The sequence below is a fragment of the Podarcis gaigeae genome, assembly GCF_964106915.1.
Source record: "Podarcis gaigeae genome assembly, chromosome: 13".
NCBI classification, from domain to species: Eukaryota; Metazoa; Chordata; class Lepidosauria; order Squamata; family Lacertidae; genus Podarcis; species Podarcis gaigeae.
Genome location: NC_139689.1, coordinates 3,183,405 through 3,195,883, shown reverse-complemented (window position 1 = coordinate 3,195,883; position 12,479 = coordinate 3,183,405). Strand labels below are relative to the sequence as shown.

Below are 12,479 nucleotides of genomic sequence, written 5' to 3'. Positions count from 1 at the left end.
AAATATTTCCAGTTTTGAACGTGCCTCGGAAATCGAACGGTTTCCGCTGAGCGTATATGTTATTTTTCTCAATTTTCTCCATTAAATATGCAGACCGCTGTTTACGCCTTGGTTTCTGAACGTTTCGGAACTCAAACGGTCTTCTGGAACAGATTATGTTTGAAAACCAAGGTACTACTGTAGTACTGCTGTAGTTACAAGGCAGTTTTCAGGCTTCAGGCAGCCAAGTAACCTCACCTGGGAATGCAGGTATTTGCATCCATGTTGTTGTTTAGTCGTTTAGTGGTGTCCGCCTCTTCGTGACCCCCTGGACCAGAGCACGCCAGGCCCTCCTGTCTTCCACTGCCTCCCGCAGTTTGGTCAAACTCATGCTGGTAGCTTCGAGAACACTGTCCCACCATCTCATCCTCCGTCGTCCCCTTCTCCTTGTGCCCTCCATCTTTCCCAACATCAGGGTCTTTTCCAGGGAGTCTTCTCTTCTCAGGAGGTGGCCAAAATCTTGGAGCCTCAGCCTCACGATCTGCCCTTCCAGTGAGCACTCAGGGCTGATTTCCTTCAGAATGGAGAGGTTGGATCTTCTTGCAGTCCATGGGACTCTCCAGAATCTCCTCCAGCACCAGAATTCAAAAGCATCCATTCTTTGGCGATCAGCCTTCTTGATGGTCCAGCTCTCACTTCCATACATTACTACTGGGGAAACCTCACCTGGGAAAGTAGGTATTTGCATCCATAGAATCACAGAATTGCAGTGTTGGAAAGGACCTCAAGGGCCAGGCAGGCATTTTGGAAACCCACATTAAAAACTACAACTGCAGCTGGATGGGACCAAGAGACAAAAAATAGACGTCTCAGGGCTGTTAGGACTGCACTGAATTAGCCCTGGATGTAGAAAATAGAGCCAAGACTTCGCTTCTCCCCCAGGAAAAGGTCTCGTTTTAGACAAACCTTCCCAAGGTGCCTTGGAGGACCTTTTGAGAGCTCTTTAAAAAGAAAAAAGGTGGGGAAAAAGACTACGTTTCCCAGCATGCTTTGGGACACGCCTGGAAGCGGGAGCGAGTGGGGAGAAACTACATTTCCCAGGATGCTTAGGAGCTGAGCTTCCCTGCCTGTGGGCGCGCCCTCCGCTTGGGCAGGTAAGTTGCAGGTGAGTTGGATGGGGCTTCCTGGTTTTCCTCGGCGGAGCAGGTAGCAGCCGGAGGGGGAGAGGGAGGGAAGGGGTGGAGAGGAAAAGAAAAGGAGGAAGGGGGAGAGAGGAAGGAGGGAGGGAGGGAGGGACAGGGGTCGTTGCAACTGCCTTTTACCTGTGCGATGGTCTCCATCGCGCGCCCAGGTGCGCCGGCAGAGCCATTCCCCGCCCTTGCGCATCCAGATCCGAGATATTTGCAGCGGAGTCTGGCCCCCGAGGGCGAGCAAACCCACCTGAGCCGGCCCTCGGCTAGCTGCCACCCACCCACCTACCTACCTATTCACCTACCTGCCTGCCTTTTTGCTGGCAATGAGCCCAGGGGTGGCCCCGCCCGCCAGCACCCTCCACCTGCGTCTCACCAGACGCGGAAAAGCAAATTTCCCCTCTCTCTCCTCCATCACTGCCCAAAACGATCCGTTGGAATTGTAGCTTAACCAGGTGCTGCGAATTGTAGTTTTACCCCGGCCACAGTTCCGAGCAGCCTGGATAAAGCGCAGCTCCCGGGGTTCTTTTTCTTGACAAAGTAATCGAAACGTTTTGCGCGATGTCGAAACAGGAGGAAGAGGTTCAGTTCGAAGCCGGGCCAGAAAAGAACAAAGAGGTCTACTAGTCGGTACCAATCAGGTATAAAAAAATCGGGAATTGTGGGTAGGAATATCTAAATTAATGGTTCTTCTTAGTCTGGGTTAAAAACAAAAGAGGAATGTCAATGGGTAAAATTGATGGGAACTGCAGCCAGGCAGGTTATAGCGAGTAATTGGAAAAAATGCAGAGGAGCTAGGGGTGAACCAACGGAGGAAAAAAATGAATAATATTGTAATTTTAGAATATCTAACTGTGAAGATACACAGAATGAAGGGGTTTAAGGTCAGCGAGAAAGAGGAGGATCGATTTGAGAAGATATTGGAATTATTTGGGTAGGTTTGAACAATGTGGGGCAATTAAAATGTTAAAAGTTAAATAAACCTTGTGGAGGGAGGAGTGTTAACGTATATAAAATTGTACATATGGTTGATTTGAATATGTTATTTTTGATTATGTATACCCAATGTATCGACGCAGGTAGCGCTGTGGGTTAAACCACAGAGCCCAGAACTTGCCAATCAGAAGGTCGGCGGTTCGAATCCCCGCAATGGGGTGAGCTCCCATTGTTCGGTCCCAGCTTCTGCCAACCTAGCAGTTTGAAAGCACACCAGTGCAAGTAGATAAATAGGTACCGCTCTGGCGGGAAGGTAAACGGCGTTTCCGTGCGCTGCTCTGGTTCGCCAGAAGCGGCTTAGTCCTGCTGGCCACATGACCTGGAAGCTGTACGCTGGCTCCCTCGGCCAATAAAGCGAGATGAGCGCCGCAATCCCAGAGTCGGTCATGACTGGACCTAATGGTCAGGGGTCCCTTTACCTTTATCCAATGTATCAGCCGCCTGGGAGAGGTTTCAATGTTTGTGTTTGGTTATTGGTTAAAAAATAAAAATTTTAAACATTAAAAAACAACTAGTCTGTACCAATCAAAGTCAAATGTTGGTGGGGTTTTGCCAGCTGTGAATTTATTTCTTAATATTCGTCAGAAACAGCCACCACAGTGAGTCTCCCAGTGAGTCTCCCAGTGAGTAGGGATCAGAACCCGGGTCTCTCTCCCAGGTCCTAGTCCAACGCTCTAACCACTACACAGCACTGCCCACTTTTTGCAGCGTTCGCATGCTTTAAATAAACCTAGAATGAACTGGGGGTCTTTCTGCCTCCCCCCCCTCCGCAATTCTCAATGGGAGCGCTGGCTGCAGAAGCCGGATCCTTCCTCCTTATCAAGTCGTTTTTCTCTTCCAATGAAGGTTGTGAGAAGATCATCCCCCCTTTTCTCTCCCTCCCTCTCCCTCTCTCTGTTCTTCCTGCTGGAAAGTTGGGGGATGGCATCCCTTTTCGGGGACCCCCCCAACCCTAAGCCGGCCCCTGCCAAGCCTCTCACAGACCTGGATTTCCGTTCCGGGGCACGCATCGAAGAGATCAACCAGCTCATCCAAGAATACGAGGCCAGGGACCCAGGCGTCCGGGACGCCCCGGAACTGCACCGTGCAAAGGATAAAGTTTTCTCCCTGCTGGGTGAGTAGACCCTGGAAAGGGGGGGAGGTGTTTGGGAAAGGGGGACAGAGGGAGACGGTCAACCTGGGAAGGGAGCCCATGTAGGAAAACTCTGATCCTAAACTTCCGCTGCCTTGTGGGATATTTTCATGAGAAGAAAGGACTCAGGGGTAAACCCTACACAAATAATAATAATAATAATAATAATAATAATAATAATAATAATAATATATTTATACTCCACCCGTCTGGCTGGGTTTCTCCACCCACTCTGAGCAGCTCCCAACAGAACATTAATACAGTGGTACCTTGGGTTAAGAACTAAATTCGTTCTGGAGGTCCGTTCTTAACCTGAAACTGTTCTTCACCTGAAGCACCACTTTAGCTAATGGGGTCTCCCGCTGCTCATCCTGAAGCAAAGTTCTTAACCCGAGGTACTATTTCTGGGTTAGCGGCGTCTGTAACCTGAAGCGTATGTAACCTGAAGTGTCTGTAACCCGGGGTACCACTGTAATAGTAATAAAAAAGGGATAAAACATAAAACATTAAAAATGTTCTTGATCCATACTGCCTTCAGATGTCTTCTAAAAGTCAGGTAGCTGTTTATTTCCTTGACATCTGGTGGGAGGGCGTTCCACAGGGCGGGCGCCACCACCGAGAAGGCCCTGTGCCCGGTTCCCTGCAACCTCACTTCTCGCAAGGAGGGAACCGCCAGAAGGCCCTCTGAGCTGGACCTCAGTGTCCGGGCAGGACGATGGGGGTGGAGACGCTCCTTCAGGTCTACTGGGCCTTTGAGGCTGTTTAGGGCTTTCAAGGTCAGCACCAACACTTTAAATTGTGCTCGAAAACGTACTGGGAGCCAATGGAGGTCTTTCAGGACTGGTGTTATGTGGTCTCCCAGTCCCCAGTCCAGCTGCTGCATTCTGGATTAGTTGTAGTTTCCGGGTCACCTTCAAAGGCAGCCCCACGTAGAGCACATTGCAGTAGTCCAAGCGGGAGATAACTAGAGCATGCGCCACTCTGGCGAGACAGTCTGCGGGCAGGGAGGGTCTCATCCTGCATACCAGATGGAGCTGATAGTAGACAGTGCCTGGGATGGTTGAATGAGGCCTCGTATGCCTCCTTCCAGCAACTCCTGCAGCCAGGCTGGTGCCAAACATCTTGCTCTGCTTTCCTTTGGACCACATCAGCGAGACCAAGAGGGGGTTCTTGTCGTTTGGGCACCCCTGGACCCCCCCCACTGTCTAGACTTGTGCCCTAGGGAAGTCACTTCGGAACTGCTAACAAAGCAGTTTGACTTCACCCCCAGAGATGCACCCCATTGTCAGTTTGACATCACCCCAAAAGGCACACTCCGTTGTCAGTTTGACTTCACTCCCAGAAACGCACTCCATTGTCAGTTTGACTTCACCCCCAGAAGCGCACTCCATTGTCAGTTTGACTTCACCCCCAGAAGCGCACTCCATTGTCAGTTTGACTCCCCCCCCAGAGGTGCACTCCATTGTTGGTTTGACTCCCCCCCAGAGGTGCACTCCATTGTTGGTTTGACTCCCCCCCAGAGGTGCACTCCATTGTCAGTTGGACTTCACCCCCAGAGGTGCACTCCATTGTTGGTTTGACTCCCCCCCGGAGGTGCACTCTATTGTCAGTTTTACTTCACCCCCAGAGGTGCACTCCATTAACTTCACCCCCAGAGGCGCATTCCATTGTCTGTTTGACTTCACCCCCGGACGCACACTCCATTGTCAGTTTGACTCCCCCCCCAGAGGCGCACTCCATTGCTAGTTTGACTTCACCCCTAGAAGCACTCTCCATTGTCTCTCAGCAACAGCTGACCAGAATTTCCTTGGACACTATCCGTGGGGGTCTTTCCAGGCAGAGGGAGAACCATTTGCTAAGGGAGGGCTGGGTGAACCAGGCCCCCCAAAATGAAGGGGTCAAACAGGGGTCTCAAGTCTCCTATTTCTTTTTTCCTCCCGCCAGGTCAGGTCCAGAAATCCGAGGGGAAACTTCCTCCCATCAACCGCTACTTGATCCTGTCTGGCGGAGCCCAGCGGGGCACTGTCCACACCGATCCTGGCTCCCTCCACCCTCTTTCTGCCGGGGGCGACTATGACGCCGATTTCACCCTCCTGGTGCCCGTTCTGAGCGCCGCCGGGGTCCCCGTCACCTTGGACATGAAGCAGAGCCCCCCGGGCTACGCGCAGATCAGCCTCCAGCCCTTCGGCCCCGAGACACTGACCTGCTGGTCGGACTGCTGCTCGGGCGACGAGGCCCACCTGTCGGCCGAGCTGGTTTGCGAGTGGCTCTCACGCTCCTTCCCCACCGACGAGGACATACGGGTGGAGCGGCGCGGCTCCGTCACCTCCCTAATCGTCCGCGTCGGACTTCGCCGCGTCCTCTACGACGTCCTCCCGGTTGTGGCCTTCAAGGGCTGGCCAGAAGTTGCCCAGTCGTGGCTGGCACAAGCCCATTTCTGGGACGGCAAAATGACGGACGAAGAAGCTGCCGGCAGCTTTTACCTCATACCGTCCGCGTCCTTCGGTGCCTGGCGCCTGGCCTTTTCGGCCAGCGAGCTGCACCTCCGACGGATACTGCCCCCGCCCCTTCTCCGCGCCCTCCGGGCCGCCATGGCCATGCTGGGCTGCGACCTGCGCGGAGGCCTAGGGCCGTACCACCTGTTCACCTTGGCGCTGTGGTCGTGCGAGCGGCTGCCGTCCAGCTACCTCGGCCGGGACGAGAACGCGGCGCACGCCTTGCTGGGTCTCTTGGACGACCTCTCCGCCGGCTTGGCGCACCGGCGACTCCCCAGCTACTTCCTGCCACAGTGGAACCTTCTGGAAGGGCTCGCTCGGCCGGCCCTCGAGGGCCTGGCCCGGGAGGTCGCCTGGGTGAGGGCCGACCCGTGTCGGTTCCTCCGGCGAGCCGTGGAGGGCGCCAAGGAAGCCAAACGGTTGGCCAAGGCCTTCAGGGAGCGGGTTGCGTCCCCCGCGGCGCCGTGACCCCTTCCATGGAACGGGCACTTTGGCTTCAGGTAGAAAAATGGTGCCAACGATGGCCGCCTTCGCCCATTGGTGAAGCAATCATGGCTTCCCCCCAAAGCAGCCTTTCTCAACATGTGGTTCCCCAGAGGTTGTTGGACTACGACTCCCATCATCCCTAGCTAGCAAGACCAGAGCTCAGGGATGATGGGAGTTGTAGTCCATAGGGGACCCACAGGCTGTGAACCGCTGCCCCAAAGGATTCTGGGAGCTGTCCGCTATTAACAGTGTTGAGGATTCAGAGGGGACCCCCATTCCCCTCATAGAGCTACAAATTGCAGAGGTGTTCAACAAACCGTCTCCCTTCTTTGGGAATCGTAGCTCCGGGGTGGGAATACAGGGGTCTCCAAGTAACTCTTGAAAACCCGTAACCAGTGCTTTTTTCTTTAAAAAAAATGTTTAGCGGTCCCCTCCTTTTGACTCCAGAAAACCACCATTTTATCGTTCAAATCGGAGGAAATAAATACAGTAAATGGACAAAAGGCTGCCATCAGAGGACAGCAATGGAACTGTCGGTTCACCGTGCTGGAGAAGAAACTATTTTTTTCTTTAAAAATAGTTTCTTCTCCCATTATATTCACAAAATGTTTAGGGCTATGCTTACCCCCAGAAAAAAGCACTGTCCGTAACAAACTTCAGCTCCCAGAATTCCCAAAACCACAGCAGTTTCAATGTGGCCAAGGAGAGGTTCCTGAATTCTCTTTCCATGGCCTCATTGCACCATACCTTTAATACAGGATCATACCTCTTTAAACAGCCATGGCTCCCCCGCCGAACAATCCCGGGAACTATAGTATGCTAAATTTGCTGAGTGTTGTCTGAAGATTTCTCCCTAATTCCTCTCGGATGTTTAACAATCAATACCTCTTCCAGGGAACTCTGGGACTTATAGCTCTGTGATGGGAATATAGGGGTCTCTTACAACTCTTGGCCCCCTTAACAAACTACAACTCCCAGGATTCTTGTCGGAGGTGGTCGGAGCCAGGACGGTTAAGGCGGTATAAGAGAGCTTGGAAGACAACGGCACAGACGGGGCCCTGAACGAAACTGAGCAGCTGAATTATTGCAACCTCTCTTGTCCACCCTTTCCCCACATCTGTGGGGTCCTGAACTACAACTCCCACACTCTCCCAGCCCTGGCAAGCGTGCCCAGCGGTTGGGGTTGACGGGAGCCGTATGTCTGGTGTGCTAAAGGTCCCACAGATTAAGAGGAAGGGTGCAAACCATTGCAATGGGGGGCAGGAAAGGGGGACGCAAATCTAATGGGGCAGAGCCATAGGATCGGGGAGACGGGACTTTGCACCCCACAACCTTCAATTGTGCCTTAAACCAATGTCAAAAAGTGATGCAATGCGCCTGGGGCACTCCTCTTGCTTTTGGGTATGCAACTTCAGGCTGCTGTTCTACCGGTGTAGCGTCTTGCCAAAGAGAAAGGTCACAGGGTGACTCAGTGGGACTGTTTAAAAAAAATTTAGACAGATTTTTAGACTGATTTCTTATATGGGATGGGAGGGAATGCTGCCATTGGACTGTTAATGCCCCCCCCCCCCGACCGCTACCTAAGCACTTAAAAATTTAACTCCTGTTTCTTTGGGGCTGGGTAAAGCCTTGGGTTGGAGACCCTAACCATTGATGATTTCCATCCAACAGCCTCCCTGCTCCACAACCTGGCAGGTGACCTCTGGGTGTGCTCTGGACTACAATTCCCATCAGCCTCCGCTGGCGCAAGAGGATGGGGCTGGTGGCTTATGGGAACCGTAGTCCAAAACAGATTTATTTGCACCCAGCTGGCGAAGGCTGCCCTATAACTCTCATAATCGCTGACCATTGGGCATGCTGGTCAAGGCGGGTGCGAGTTAGGAGCTCAGGAACAACGTCGCTATCCTTGCGGAAATTGCATTTTTGGAGAAGGGTCGTTTGCAGGTGGTCAATTTATTAGTTATGTTTACTAACTCTAGGGAATCTACTCTTGAGTAAAACAACTGAACAACCCTGTTTAACGGATATGCCAAACACGGGTATTTGTAGGCCAAACCTTTCGGTCAGATTTGGTCCCGACATCTTGAAATCGTAGATCTAAAATCGATATCGAAGGAGGATAATGAGATTTTTCGTAAAAAGTTGAATCCGCTTCGTAGGCCTTGGGAGAAATTGTGTCTTATATTCAGCGGCGATCTTTGTACACGAGGTGAATAATATGCAATAAAGGACGACTAACTTTGCCATTTGAGCAGGGCAGGCTGATCTGTGTCGGGTAGAAATATCATATCACCCCTTAACCTCCTCTTCTCCAGGCTAAACATGCCCAGCTCCCTTAGCCGTTCCTCATAAGGCATCGTTTCCAGGCCTTTGACCATTTTGGTTGCCCTCCTCTGGACACGTTCCAGTTTGTCAGTGTCCTTCTTGAACTGTGGTGCCCAGAACTGGACACAGTACTCCAGGTGAGGTCTGACCAGAGCAGAATACAGTGGCACTATTACTTCCCTTGATCTAGATGCTATACTCCTATGGATGCAGCCCAGAATTGCATTGGCTTTTTTAGCTGCCGCGTCACACTGTTGGCTCATGTCAAGTTTGTGGTCAACCAAGACTCCTAGATCCTTTTCACATGTACTGCTCTCAAGCCAGGTGTCACCCATCTTGTATTTGTGCCTCTCATTTTTTTTTGCCCAAGTGCAATACTTTACATTTCTCCCTGTTAAAATTCATCTTGTTTGTTTTGGCCCAGTTCTCTAATCTGTCAAGGCCGTTTTGAAGTGTGATCCTGTCCTCTGGGGTGTTAGCCACCCCTCCCAGTTTGGTGTCATCTGCAAATTTGATCAGGATGCCCTTGAGTCCATCATCCAAGTCGTTGATAAAGATGTTGAATAAGACCGGGCCCAAGACAGAACCCTGTGGCACCCCACTTAGTCACTCTTCCTGTTATACATTTGCTCAAGAGCTCAAGTTAATGGTTTTTAGCTAATGCACCCTTGGAGAAGGAAAAATGGGATTTTGTGGCCCGTTTCAGACTGACTGCACAGTCAGATTTTGGGGTTCGGGAAACCCATTCCTTCAGACCCAAACAGCTGGAGGACTCCAGGTTGACTTCCTTTTTTATTTTTATTTTGGGACAACCAAGTCTTCAATATACACAGAGGCGTTTGAACTTTCTGCTCTTCGCCCTACCGAATCCTCGATTTACAAAAGACGGGTTGCCAACTGACTATGGCTGTGACTGCTCCTGTGCTTTCGGCAGCAGTCCAATGGGGAGATATGAGCAGCTCATGTTTTCTCTGGATGAGAAAAAGGGCGTGATTGCTGGGCTAACCCGTGCGGATCCCACTGCACAGTAACAGTTGCTAGCTGGAAAATTGGCCGCCCTGAGCCAAAAAACCCCTGCTCCTCTCTCTCCTCCGGATCATTCCACACCAAATCACCTGTCACCGTGTGCTTTTTTTAAATTAAATAATCATTAAACTTAATTTTTAAAATAGATCAGATAACATTGTAACGTAAGAAGGTACAATTTTAACTATTCTCACGAATGTGTGAGTTATTTCAGGCTCAGTGAGACCTTAAACCTGTACAAAAAATAATAAATTGTAAAAAAAATAATACTTCAAAATCAATTTATTTTATAAGCACAAAAAACACCCTCCTTATTTTTAAAAAATAACAAGTACATGGTTAGTGCATTCTACAAAAACAGTGATATATGTGATAGTTGTGGCTTGCGCGCTATGGCTTATCCGAACCTACTGGAAATAAAATGACAAAAATTCGCTTTAAATGGTCAGTGACTCTTTTCTGCGGCACTTAATACTATTTGTATACCTTATTTTGAAAGAGACCACAATTAGCTTTATTTTGATACCCAAATAAGCGAAACGGGTTTGCCCCCTAAACTGATGCAGAAATTGGAGTTAGCCTAAATCGCCCAAAAATCAGAATTAAAAAAAAATTCTCCGGCACCCGATTTTGGACCAAAAAATCTTTAAAAAGTAATTTTAGGTTATCTCATCTGCACATAAATTTTTTTTGAATAAAATCTGAGTTGTGAGAGCATGGCTGAGTATTAAAATCAGCTGATTTGGTGTGGAATGACCCCCTCCACATTTTCAGCTCCAGGTAACTGAAAACAGCTGCATGCACACACTGCAACCCCCTAGGACAGACTTCCCCCAACCTGGCCCCCTCCAAGTGTCCTGGCATGCTGGCAGGCGCTCATGGGAGTTGTAGTCCAGCGCCCAGGTCCTTGTTGCAGAAGGCAGCCCTTAGCATCCAATGAGGGTTAACTGGTTTGCTGGTGTGTTTTCTAGGCTCGCCTGCAGAGGGCGCCAGAGGATTGCTTTTATAAACCCATTTTTTCCAACCAGCCTTGTGAAAAATCAAATTATTGTTGCAAGGAGGGCAGTGGTGGAGTGGAGATAAGAGCTGCCTAATAATAATAATAATAATAATAATAATAATAATAATAATAATAATAATTTTTATTTATACCCCGGCCAGAGCCGGGCTCAGGGAAGCTAACACCAGTAAAATTACAGTAAAAACATGTTGTTGTTGTTGTTGTTGTTGTTGTTTAGTCGTTTAGTCGTGTCCGCCTCTTCGTGACCCCCTGGACCTGAGCACGCCAGGCCCTCCTGTCTTCCACTGCCTCCCGCAGTTTGGTCAAACTCATGCTGGTAGCTTCAAGAACACTGTCCAACCATCTTGTCCTTACCCACCTAGCAGTTCGAAAGCACGTCAAAGTGCAAGTAGATGAATAGGTACCGCTCCAGCGGGAAGGTAAACGACATTTCCGTGCGCTGCTCTGGTTTGCCAGAAGCGGCTTAGTCCTGCTGGCCACATGACCCGGAAGCTGTACGCCGGCTCCCTCGGCCAATAAAGCGAGATGAGCGCCGCAACCCCAGAGTCGGTCACGACTGGACCTAAGGGTCAGGGAGTCCCTTTACCTTTTTATTTATATAGATAAGACCTTAATTTATTTATTTCAGGGTGCAGTTTGTCCCTCCCCAGGGGAGAATCTGCTGCAGGCGAAAATTCCCCCTCCTGCAAAGTCTTCCCTCTGCTCGCCCTCCCCGGCTGCAAAACGTGGGTGAGCGCAAGGGGGAGTTGCCTCCATCTTCCGGGCGACTCTCAAATCCCTCATGTCAGCACTAATCTTTAAAGCCCCCTTTCTGGCACACTTCCCGAAAAGAAGAGAGAGTTTTGACCCTGGGAGGCCGATGGAAATCCGGGCGAGCCGAGATGTCCTGGCTTTCGGAAGAGGGAAAAGTGGGAAATTAAAACACAACAACCAATTGCGGCTTAACGGGGCTGGTTATGAAATTGCCTGGGTCCAGACAGATGGCGGGGGAGGCAAAGGGATTCCTTATTAAGCCAGGAAAAAGAGGACACAAGATTTGCATGTGCTTTAGCTGTTTGTTTCTCGCTAGGATTTAAGAACAGAGCCGGCCGGATCAGGCCAAAGGAGACCCATCGAGTCCTGCATTCTGTTTTCATGCGGGTCAACTGGATTTAACCACCCCCCAAAGGGGAAACCTGCAAGCCCAGGAGCCCTCTCACCTCCTGTGGCTTCGGGCGACTGGTATCCAGTGTTGTTTTTGTATTTGAGGTTGAATCCTGACAAGACAGATGTACTGCTTTTGGGGGAGAGGAGGCGGGCGGGTGTGGGGGACTCCCTGGTCCTGAATGGGGTAACTGTGCCCCTGAAGGACCAGGTGTGCAGCCTGGGAGTCATTCTGGACTCACCGCTGTCCATGGAGGCGCAGGTCAGTTCTGTGCCCAGGGCAGCTGTTTACCAGCTCCATCTGGGACGCAGGATGAGACCCTCCTTGCCTGTGGACTGTCTCACCAGAGTGGCGCATCTCTGGTTATCTCCCGCTTGGACTACTGCAATGCGCTCTACGTGGGGCTACCTTTGAAGGTGACCCGGAAACTGCAATTAATCCAGAATGCGGCAGCCAGACTGGGGACTGGGAGCGGCCCCCGAGACCACATAACACCAGTCTTGAAGGACCTACACTGGCTCCCACTATGTTTCCAAGCACAATTCAAAATGTTGGTGCTGAGCTTGAAAGCCCTAAATGGCCTCAAAGGCCCAGTAGACCTGAAGGAGAATCTCCACCCCCATCATTCTGTCCGGACGCTGAGGTCCAGCTCCGAGGGCCTTCTGGCGGTTCCCTCCCTGCGAGA

General features: G+C 50.8%; 1 protein-coding gene across 6 annotated transcripts; it reads left to right on the top strand.

Moving 5' to 3' along the window:
* Positions 1-1,105: 1,105 nt before the first annotated feature.
* On the top strand, positions 1,106-8,529 carry TMEM102 (transmembrane protein 102). 6 transcript variants are annotated; one of them, XM_083706844.1, is made up of 4 exons: positions 1,129-1,133; positions 2,013-2,103; positions 3,080-3,279; positions 5,242-8,529. In XM_083706844.1, the coding sequence occupies exons 2-4, from the start codon at positions 2,039-2,041 to the stop codon at positions 6,258-6,260; spliced, it is 1,284 nt and encodes a 427-aa protein (XP_083562970.1). In that variant the 5' UTR covers positions 1,129-1,133; positions 2,013-2,038; the 3' UTR covers positions 6,261-8,529. The 6 variants fall into 6 exon arrangements, with proteins under 6 accessions (XP_083562971.1, XP_083562974.1, XP_083562970.1 ...); XM_083706845.1 differs by lacking the exon at positions 2,013-2,103 and having other exon boundaries at positions 1,106-1,133; positions 3,012-3,279; XM_083706848.1 differs by lacking the exon at positions 2,013-2,103 and having other exon boundaries at positions 1,121-1,144; positions 3,012-3,279.
* The last annotated feature ends 3,950 nt before the right edge of the window (positions 8,530-12,479 follow it).